Here is a 12,019-nt window from a genome sequence, read left to right as displayed (position 1 = left end):
TCTGGGCACAAGGATGGGAATGATGTATATTGCAAAAAGCATTTTTGCATATTTCTGTATTGTTTGCGTGCTGAATTTTCAAACATTCAAGTTTTAAATTTTTTTTTTAAAGTTGACCATCGCCAGCTGCATATTACCTCCAATATTCCTTTCCTCATATCTGCTTTGGAAACTTTAAGTCTGAGTACTCAGAAGTGTGCTTCTATGCCATCCACCTCCAAAATGGCTATTTATGTTTCAAAAGTATTAAATGGAGATGCTTTGGAATCCTGTATACAGGAAAAAGTATTTGATTCAAATGCATGTTAAAACCAGGTGTGCCATGTTTAAGATTTGGGTTTGAATCCTAAACCTGTCTTCTGTTCTTCAGGCCAGTATTCAAACTGCTCCCTCATCCCTATCACCATACTGGAAGACAGAGACTTCTATCCAGTGCACACTGTCCAGAGAGGCTAATTTTATAGTACACCCCCCCCCCCCCCAATATATGTGAAGGCCAAATAGGTGCCTATAGACTTCTTAGTGTTTTTATAAAATGCTTGGGCAAAAGCAGAAGCAATTACGCTGATTGAAGTCACAGACGTCTACACCTACTTGGAAACAGATGTAAATGTTTGCATATAAAGTACCTGTGCAAAATGTATATTTTATAACAAGGCATGTAAAGCGTGACTCCACCTATGCTGCACCCAAACTCTGCCCTTAAACACGCCTACATGAGGGTTGTGTAAAAGTGGGCACCTTCTTGGCTCCATGCTTACTTTTATGTGCCTAAGCCAGTGGTGTAGCCAGACTTAAACTTTTGGGTGGACCACTGGGAAACTGGATGGGCATATGTCCTCTCTGCAGTCTGTCCGCTTGTGCCCCGTGCTCTTCATCCCCCACCCCGATTCACTTAAAGCATTATATACCTGAGCTGATGGGGATCCCCGAGCCCCACCAGCTGAAAACCACCTCAAACGTGGCCAGGACTCTTTTACCACATGGCTCCACAGTTGACTACAGCCTTCCTGAGCCACCTAATGCCAGCACCCAGCGCATGCTCAGTTTTTCCACATACATGAAAACCAAGCATGTACTAGGTGTCAGTGTCAGGCAGCTGTGGAAACCATCTTGGAGAAGAGTCCTGGCCACGTTTAATCTGGCAGGGCTTGTGCTCCCTACCAGCTGCAGCAAGATTATGCCGCTGTTGGATGGTCCTGAGCCAAATTTGGGTCCCTGCCCACAGAGGCAGGCCCACCCATGGCTGTGAAACTGGCATAATCCCAGGTCTAATTTTGTAAAACAGCCCTTCTTTATGTGTGCAAAAAGGCTTTTATATGTGAAAAATTATTTATAAAATTACCTCCTAAGGGTGTATGTGCACTGGCTTCTGGAGGGAACTGTTGCGTGTGAACCCAGGCCGGTAATGATTGCTTTGATATGTGGGCTTGTGGTTGTTTTAATAAATGGAGGAAATCCTTAAGTATTTGTGTATTTGTATTTCATTTTGTTTGTTTCCTTTCTTTCTTCTATACCACCAAAATAAGACCAAAACAGTTAAGCTAGAATTATAGAGAAGCAGGAGGAAAGTTACAGGCCAAAAAATATTTTCCTTGAGCACTATCTGTAAAGATGAGCTGAGGCATGGTATTAGTAGGTCAAGTGTACTCAGTAAGCAATACTCTAGTTTTCTGTCACAGTGTTGGCTTAGTTTGCCTTCCAAAATTGCTTGCAGAATCAATTCATGCACAAATTATTTGCATGCATTAGACTTACAAAATTAAATTAGAAACATTAAAAGAAGATATATCTGGACAGTCTGCTTCAATATGACTGCACATGGAATCACTTTACAGAAAGCATGAGCTTAGAGATTTTAAAGTCAGTTCATAGCTACAATATTTAAAAACAATGTAGAAAAATGCTGGTCTAAACAGTGACATGCATTCTAGAAGTTGAAACAGCATTTCTAAATATATCTCAAACTTAAGCTACAGGGTACAAGTCTTTACCAAGATTGTACAGAAAGACCATTTGCCTTTCACTGTGTACCATCAGTGACATCTTCTGGTCTGGTTCAGAAACACAACATTCTTAACCAGTTCAAGTCTCCCATTTGCTGGGTCAATGAATAAATTATGTGATTTTGCAATTACTATATAATAAGAGATATTTTAGCCTACCTGACTTTATCTATAAGTATATAATGCTAAAATATTTTACTTTCTTCACTGAAGGAGGAATGACTTGGAAATATTCTCCTGCAGCTCCTATAGGCTCTTCTGGAGATACCGAGTAATTGGGTGGAAACAAGTCCTGAATCTGGAGAGAAAATTTCTTTCTAAAGATGAGCAGCATTTCTGAAAGTCTGCTAGACTGAGCAACGGAGGCTGAATTACTTTATTTTGAACACTATACAGTGGGGAGGGTAAAAAGTACACAGCATAAATAGGCACAAACAGCATAAAGGGCTCTCAAGAATGTAATAAATATGTTTTATTGGAAGACCCAACACCGGCCATGTTTTGACATCACAGCACCTGCGTCAGGGGTCAATCTAGATGCAGCACAAAAGCAAATGCAGAATGAAAAGTCTTTTAAGACCACTCCATGACATTTTCTAAACAGAGAACTAGAGCAGAGTGCAGTTCCATATTGGTTGGAGATTGGTGATGTCTATAATGGATAAGTAAGATATTGTCAGCATAATAGTATGCCTTAATCCCTAATTTTATCAAGGTTATTGATTATATCCACCTTGATCAGTATGGGTAGACTGCAAATGCTCATATTTTTAAAAAAAATTTATTTGCAATCTTTGAGTATACATCGTAACATTCTCAGGAAAAAGCCCCCCACAGAAATCACAAAAAAAATCTAATAAAAAGAAAATCATGTCCCAGTACGCTTCAAGAAGAGAGTATCCATTCATAAACAAAACTCATCATATAGTTGAGAAATAAAACAAAGAACAAAGAAAAGAGCATGCAGCAGACAATATATATAATATCTTTATATCTATATATCCTTTTTAACCAGAGAAAAAATTGACTCATTATTTGGTATCACCTTGGTGAGAAACAGTTTGTTCTAAAATAAAATTCTCCAGGATTCAAGAAAACATAGGAATTGCTTCCATATGTTACCAGGAAATATCAGAAAAAAAGAAGCTCCTATCGCTAAAACCCTGGGCTTTAGCTGAAGGAAAACTTTACGCCTTAATTGTGTAGGTTTGTCCAAAGTCTCATAAGAATTCACACACGAAAACCCTCCATGCCCTAGAATTAAATTGGTCTTTACATGATACCTCTAGTTAAATCTATGCAGCTTTTCGTCTCCTTTGACTCCAACAGAATTGACAAACCAGTTGACCAAAGAACTTTAGCAAAGGCTGACCTCTTGCATCCAGCTCTATTATGACTAAAGCGTTGTTCCCCTGAACCTTGTTCCCCTGAACCTTAAAGCAAAGTCTCATCACATCAGAGCTACTGTGGCTACTTCACTAGATACACTTGGTAAAGCAGCGACATGGCCCTTGCCTCATATCTTTTACTTTGCACTACTAGTTGGACTAAGCCACATTAAAGGACATTGCATTTGGTCAAGTTTTGCTAGTCAGTCTGCCTGTGTGATGTGGCAACTCTTGTACTGTTTTTCTGTGTAGGCTGCTCCTACATGTGGTATGATAAGCAAAGATGTGAGCAGCCCTAAGCTTGAGAGTCATTCAGTTGTGTGTCTGAGCCAGTCCTGTTTGTCAATGGAAAAAGCATTGTTGCTCCCCTGTAACAGATGTTTCCTGTAAACAGCAGGATTGATCACACGATCCCTCCTAACCCCTGCAACCCCCGACAATTGCCTTAATTTTTGAGTTTTGAAACTGAGGAGATTTCTGAGAATTTGTGGCCTTTCTGGCATGAAGTACTTTACATGAGGTTCTAAGTTCTGGGAGAGCTGTTCTGTCCCAGCAACGTGTGATGATGTCATCTAGCATACACCTAAGTAATCCAGTTGTCTATGGAAAACACATGTTACAGATGAGCAACAACAACATTGATGGGAATGGTTGTACATTTTACAAGGTTCTTTGTCCTTCAGGGCAGGATCTAAGCCAGCTTCCAGCTTAAAGCCTGCCAAGTGAGACTGTGACAGTACCAGACATGACATTAGTTGGTCATTGCTGCTTGTTGTGGAGAATGATTGTGGTTTCAATAATCTGTTTCACCAGCTGGTAGGTCAAGTCATTTTTGAAGATCAGTCTCTGGAGCTATCAGCCAAGTTCATCTGGATCAATGTCAGAAGCATATAAGGCCCACCTCTTCCGGCAAGCTTAGCTCTGAGGATTACTCCTTTGTCTGTCTTTCTCTTTTCCAGGTTGTTGCTTATCACTACTGCCAGGCGGATAATGCCTACACCTGTTTAGTGCCAGAATTTGTCCACAATGTAGCAGCGCTGCTGTGTCGATCGCCCCAGCTGGTTGCTTACAGGGAGCAGCTACTACGAGAACCTCACCTTCAAAGCATGCTCAGTCTCAGGTCCTGCGTGCAGGACCCTATGGCCTCATTCCGCAGAGGAGTCCTTGAACCCTTGGAGAACCTGCACAAAGGTTAGTAGCACAAATTTTGGTTATATGATTTAGAAATTCCAGATTGTAGTAAACCAGTTTTATTCTGGATTCTATCAAATATCAGAATCCTTATTACATTTTGCCTATGAGAGAGGAAAATTGGTTCACTCACTGGATTTAGCCCCATTTTGTATATTGGCAACAGTACGAAAATTTGTGTCAAACATTGTGTGAATGCCATGGTTTGATTGATGAGTCAAGTGTCATGTGATCTGGCAATGTTTAAGCCGATGCTTGAAAGTGATGATTTTGCATATGCCATTCTCAGTGAATTGACATTTCCGCACTATCTAGTTACAGAGGAAGGCATGAAACAGGCACCATTAGTTAGACTGGTAAAGAAGGGAAATAAAGAACAGGGCAGGAAGGGTTTTTCTTCCCTGTTTAATGTACTGGTTAATATGTATTCTACCATTTACATAGTCGGGCTTGCTTTTTTAAATTTTTGTTGAGGCCTCTTGGATTTGAACCAGGCTGGTCCACAACCACATCTCCATTTAAAGTAGAAGCTTGCGTTATTGAAAGAGTTGGGGTGCATCTTACCTCTTTTGTGCGTCCATTTCCCAATAATTCAAAAATCCCAAATCCCTCAATTCAAAGAAAAAAAATCCAAACACAGTTGTTTGCAGACTTGTGATTGTTGGGTGTTCAGGAATGTGTGTATCTGCCGTGCTTTCCAAATGGGAATGAGATCCTTTTTTTATAAAACCATGGCATAACAGTGTACATTAACTAAAACTTGACTTAGTAGGGCAAAAGAAAACAATAACCAAAGCAAGCCAGCAGAAACCAATCATCAGCCCCTTCATTTAATTGCTTAGGGGTTCATATTTAAAACAATTTAAATGGGCAGGAGAGACTTCTACCTGCTTAAATGGTGCTCTGTGGGCCAGCTGTCAATATTCAGCAGCACTTAACTGGGCACTACTGCTGAATTAAATATTGGCACTAAACAGTCCTTAAAGTGTTGGGCCACACAGAGTTGTTACATAGTTGGTGGAACAGCCAGCATGCTGGTGTCGGCAATATTCAATGCCGCTGCCTGCATAGATAAGCTGGTAAATAGAACCACACAAAAAGCAGTCCTGACTGACTATATCCACCTTACCTATGTGGGTGCTAGCACTAAATATCGGCCAGCACCCGCATAACTTTTGGGTACCATCTTGAAGTGTGCCAATTTCCTCCCTTCCCATGGAAAATAAAAAAATCCCCCTCATCCCCAGCTAAGGATCACTCCAGGCCTACCTGCCCATTCCTGGTGGTGTAGTGGGGAATGAGCAGGTGATGCCCACTCACTGCTGCCCATCACAACTGCCCTTTCAAACTGACTGCTACTACCTCTAGCAGCCGCATGAGCATGGCAGCCATTTTGAAGAGGCAGCTGTGATGGGCAGGAGTGTGAGTGGGCATTGCTCCTGCTCATTCCTTGCTAGACCACCAGGGATCAGGCAGGGGGGTCCTGGGGGAAGTTTTTTGATGTTCCAGGGGTCGGATCAGAAGGGGTTTTTTTTAACATTCCAGGAGCATGGGAGGGGCATCAGAAAGGGGTTTCTTGATGTTCCAGGGGGGAATGGGAGGGGGTTCTTGTTCTGGAGAGTGGAAGAGAGGGAGGGAGGATCGGAAGGGGGGTTTCTTGATGTTCCAGGCCCAAACAATGGATCGTTCTTCCGCTTCATCTCCGTCTTGAACAGCTACTAAACAAATTCAAACAGGATTAAATACTTTTCTGTTTCAAGATGGTTTTGGTACATGATGTTTCTGAGGTTTGTTATCATCTCTGGAAGGGACTGAGCACGGCAGTGTGAGATTAGCAATATGACCCTTTCCCCGTTTCTCTCTGTTTTATCAAACCATGTAGTTCTTTTCTACTTTTCAAAATTTATTTTTAAGAATTGTAGACCACCTAGATAAGTTTCTCTGATGTGGTATATTGAATTATTTTCAATGATCAAACCTATATAGCCAGAAATGTATTTAGAGGAAATGCTTAGACTTTGTTCTTCTCTAAACAGCAAATAAATCTCCTTCCGTAATCTTTTTATCTGCTAACGGACTATTGAAATAGGAAGCTAATTATCTTGGATGAGAATATGAGGAAAATAGCCTCTATGAAAAGAGAGTTGCATTTTAAGAAAACTGGGTGGGGGGGAAGAGGAGAAGAGAAGAGATTTTAATGATATTGTGTGGTAGTAATGACACAGGAGTGAAATTATTAATAGAACATCTAACAAGCAGCAACGTATTTGGATTACGTTTCAGAAACTTTTTTCAGCTTCTAAAAATATTAATTGCATCTGTAGAGTCTACTCTTTTGTAACTGTCAAGAGTTGTACTCACTCACACACACACACATACACACACACACTATCCATGGTTTAGTGAGGGGAAGGGATCAAAGCGAGATAGGGAATCTAATCTAGGAACAGCCTATATGTGTTTAAAATCAAATTGAAGATAAATTCTGAAATTTTGCTATATGAATACATGTATTTGCTTATTACAACATTCTTTCAGAGCAGTGTTTCCCAGGTCGGTCCTGGAGTACCCCTTTGCCAGTTAGGTTTTCAGGATATTCACAATGAATATGCATGAAAGAGATTTGCATATAATAGAGGCAGCGTGTGCAAATTGATTTCATGTATATTCATTGTGGATATCCTGAAAACTTGCCTGGCAAAGGGGTACTCCAGGACTGACTTGAGAAACACTGTTTTAGAGCATAAACCACTGTTTCTTGCCTTTTAGTAAGGCATGAAATATGACGCATGTACCACTGCGTGACAGAATTCAGTGAAATGGAAAGGTGTGTTCCAGTGATGTACATCATACTGAAAAATCAGCTGTGAACTAGCTAGTGTTACATATTGTACATAATGGGATTATGTGTTTACAAGCAACAACATTATCTTGGTGTTTGTTTATTGGAATTTATCTCACACCTAATTAGGTTTGCAACGTTTCATATCACATTACAACCAGTTCAGGGTGCTTAACTTTTTCACCTACCCCCCCCCCCCCCCCAACCCCTCTCCACACACATGCACACGAAAAAAAAATCCCTATGAATTATATTCAGATGTTTATTATAATATTGTACTTTCTGGCTGTAATTCATGAGTAGTTAATTACTTTCTGCTTATTTTACAGTTGATATTGCCTGAATTTATTGATCATATTTGTGTGGTTTTAGTTTCTCTTTCTTACAAGCAGATTTTCTTTGCCTATAATGAATGGGTCAGTTAACTTTGCCATTAAGTGAACTGTTCCATAAGTACATGACCTTAATTGACATATGGTATCGGAGGAATTCCTGATACTTTTTTAGTCATCAGTACATTTCATTTTTACGTTAATGTTTGTGTCATCTGTCAGGCATCCCTAGTCTCTGTGTTTCCTTAACTAGTTTGCTGAAGTAGGAGTACCACTATATAGATGAAGAGGGCCATTTTAGAAGCACTTGCATTTGTAGATTGAATATATAGGTAAGGAGGGGAGAGTTATCAACATGAGCTACCATGTTATTTTACTGTTTAATCCAGTTATTAGTAGCTAGGCCTCATTGCATAAATGCTATCTGTTCTAAAAAGCACCAGTTAGTGGTAAAATAACATGTATTAACATTATCCCTTGTTGATAAATGTGCCCCCTAAATTATGATTTCAGAAAACAGCTATTTATGCATGTAGATGTCTAGGATGCAGAGATTTCAAATGAATTAGGCCTGGGTGGGTCAAAAATGTACATGTATTTCACAACTCGTATTGAGTTTGATTTCTCTGTCAACTTTTGCATCTACTCTGAGTCATGTGTAAGTATTAAAAAACTGTTCAGCCATAGCTGTAAATGAGGGATTAAGGGGGTAATTATCTTTAATTCCTCATTTTTCATATTTCTGCTTCAAATGTGTAACAAAGAAAAAAAATTTTTGCAGCTTTGTTAGTTAATTCTCACCACTTATAGTTTTAAAAGGTTTAAGTTTGTTTGATATACCGCTGTTCCTTAGATATAACACAGCAGTTCACAAACTAAAAAACAATCCGAAAGGAACTCAAATAACAGAATAGAGAAATAAAGAATAGCAGCATCATACTGTAAGACAAGTTCTCAAGGGGTAAAAATAAACCAAAGCGCTCATTAATTATCCTGTACAGAGCACAGTTCTTGGACATCCAGTGCTCAAACTACCCCCCCACCCATTATCGCCGAAGGGTAATCTGAACAGGTGGGTCTTAAGAGAGGCCCTGAATTTTGGAAAGGAAAGTTCAAGGCGACAACGATATTAGGGCATTCCAAATGGCTGGATCAGTACAATAACTTGCTGAGTGTCTTGTAACCTCTAATCTAGCTGATGAGACAGAAGGAATGTGGCGTCGTCTGTCATTCAATGATCATAACAGCCTGGGAAAAGCATATTGCGTTACCATTGAGGATAAATAAAGAGGAGTTCCTATAGCCAATTTCATGAGTAAGGGTTAAGATTTTATGTTGAATACGGTAAAACACAGGAAGCCAGTGGTTTTGAATGTAGAGAGGGGTGATGTGGTTGTACTCTCTAGCCCATAAAAAGATCCATAAAGCAGTATTCTTCACAGATTGTAGGTGACAGAAGAGTACTTGAGTGAGTCTAGCATAGATAGCATTACAGTAGTCCAAGCGTGATATTAACATAGCATATAAAAGAGTCATATGTGAGTTCTTGTCTAAATACGAGCGAACATCATTGTCCTCAGCACAACAAAACAAGTCCAGACTAGGGCTGATATGTGTGGTGCACATGATAATTCCTGATCAATAATAATCCCTAGGAATTTAAATTATGTAGCAAGTTTGAGAGCAGAGTCTTGATGTGATGGAGCAAACATGGAGAAGTTTTGCTACCAGTGATCCTGCAGGCAGTGGTCTTGGTTACATGAGAACAGGCTGGTGCTTAAGCCTTCTAAGCAGAAATTATGTCAAATTGCTTGGAGGTTGGCGATGGCCAGAATTAGAGAGCCATTATAATGGATAAACAAGATATCATCTACATAATAGTATGCCTTAATCCCTAATTCTTGGATCAGGATTGCAAGAGGGCTTAAGTAAATGCTGAAGAGTAAGGGGAATAAGATGGAGCCCTGGGGATCTCCACAGTTTAAGGGCTGTGAAACTGAAAGTATATTTGCAAGTGAGACTCTAAAGGACCTGTTAGTAAAGAAAGAAAAAAAAAAAAAAGGGAGATACATTGAAAGATGGTCCCATCTAGACCGATACCTGAAAGACGGGAAAGTAATATGGATTGATCTACAAGGTCAAAAGCTGTGGATAGATCAGGAAATATAAGAAGGAGCTACCTTACCATGGTCCAGTGCTGAGTCTAAATCTCTGACTAATGCTGTGAGGACCGCTTTACCAAAGGAATACTCTTCTAAACGAACCTGATTTGATTTCTTTGACTGGGTGACCAAAGAACTGGATAAAGGACATGTGCTAGATGTAATCTGCTTGGATTTCAGCAAAGCGTTTGATACAGTTCCTCTCAGAAGACTTGAATAAGCTGAGAGGGCTGAACTTAAGACCCAAGATAGTGAACTGGATTGGAAACTGGTTGACCGACAGGTGACAGAGGATGATGGTAAATGGAATTTGCTCAGAGGAAAGGAAAGTAAGTTGTGGCGTGTCTCATGGGTCGGTACTGGGGGTGATTCTGTTTAATATATTTGTGAGAGACATTGCTGATGGGTTAGAAGGAAAGTTTGCCTTTTTGCAGATGACACGAAGATAGCCAATAGAGTGGATACCCTGGAGGGAGTAAAAATCATGAGAAGAGAGCTCCAAAAATTAGAAGAATGGTCAAAGATCTGGCAGTTAAAATTTTATCAATTCTTTAACCGTCGGGATAAATCTTACCTAATAGAGTACATATATTCTTATCAAACTCACAAAGTACTCACTATTTACTTTTATAATAATACCTTTACTTATAACCTTTATTCAGTTATAATCAATGGATACAAACAACCTTCACATATAACACAAAGCAACCCCAGTATTCCTTAACTACTAGCCCCTGAATCGCTCACATTCGCACATAGTCTTCATGTATTATACAATACATTCACCCAAAGCAATCTGTTCTTAATTACTACATACCCAAAAACATCATTTCATGACATGACATGTAACCTTTACTATACATTAAAGATGAATCTCAACACCCCTCCCCAGGGTGTTCAACCACTTAACTGTCCATGTCCAACTCCTTCAGAGTTTACTTGCAATCACATCAAAAAATGATGATAGGCATATTAGATGTCACAAATCAACGATGAGAGCCTTTTCTTTCTCTGCTGTATTGGCTACTTCCTGGTGAGGTTGTAGCGTGGAGCTAGAGACAGGCTGCTGGGGAAACCACCAAAGCATCTATTAAAATGTTGCTAGCACATCCTGGTTCTCTGAGAACATAAAATTGTCCTAGCAGTTTCTCTTGATCTCAGTGCAGTTTTTGATCTTGTTAACCATTCTTTACTCCTTTCCCACCTTTCCTCCCCTGGTATTGCAGGAGAAGTATTCGCCTGGTTTACACCTTTTTTTGTCTCATTGCTCTTTTCAAATCGTCACTGCAACATCTTCCTCAGCCATCGGGGAGCTCCACTGTGGTGTCCCCCAGGTTCTGTCTCCACTGCTGTTCAACCTGTTTCTTAGTCCCCTTCGGGCTCTCATTCAGTTTCTAGGAATCTCAACTTACTACTATGAGTAGTGAGTTTTCTTGATATTGAAATTCAGTTTGAAATTGGCAGCTTTGCTACACAAAGCTATAGGAAGAGCAAGAATAGTATTACATTACAGAAGTTTTCATCTTCAGAAACTAAGAGATAGTATTCCGATGAGTCAATTCCTTAGAATCAAACGATTGTGCTTTGATTAAAAAAAAATTTTTTTTAGAACAGGCTCAGCAAATGAAGGAGAGGTTTGTCTGCTGGAGTTATCCTCAATGAGCACTGCACAAATCTTTTAAAAGAGCAAAAAGAGCAAGTAATGCTCATAGGGATTGGCTAATGCATAAAAATGAGCAATCAGACTTTGGCATTACATGTATACTCACAGGTTCATCAGCTCCAGCAAAGTATCTATAAGCATTGGGGGATTGTATCCCTACATCCAGGATTTGAACAAAACCCAAAATTTGCATTTGCAAGGGGAAGAAACTTCTTGGAGGAATTAGTGAAAAGAAATAAAACACAGGAACCTCTAAACTCACTATCGGGGCATTATAGCTGTCAACATTGTGTTTATTTTAAGTATGCTTTAATTAATAGATCAGTTATCATTCTAAATTCCGGTAGGATATTTTATTTAAAACAGCACATAGATTGCACCACACAGCAGATGATTGATGGAATAGTTTGCCTGTGGCAGAAGTGGTATATAGGA

General features: G+C 39.7%; 1 protein-coding gene across 1 annotated transcript in view; it reads left to right on the top strand.

Annotated features, from left to right (window-relative positions):
• The window catches only part of TANC2 (tetratricopeptide repeat, ankyrin repeat and coiled-coil containing 2), a 931,529-nt gene that overhangs the window by 770,315 nt on the left and 149,195 nt on the right, over nucleotides 1-12,019 (top strand). Inside the window, exon 14 of the mRNA XM_030221414.1 lies at nucleotides 4,354-4,585. Coding sequence (XP_030077274.1) covers nucleotides 4,354-4,585 — 232 coding nt within the window. The remainder of the gene's footprint in view (nucleotides 1-4,353; nucleotides 4,586-12,019) is intronic.

The sequence above is a fragment of the Microcaecilia unicolor genome, chromosome 12, assembly GCF_901765095.1.
Source record: "Microcaecilia unicolor chromosome 12, aMicUni1.1, whole genome shotgun sequence".
Taxonomy (NCBI): Eukaryota; Metazoa; Chordata; class Amphibia; order Gymnophiona; family Siphonopidae; genus Microcaecilia; species Microcaecilia unicolor.
This window is presented reverse-complemented; position numbering and strand designations above follow the sequence as displayed.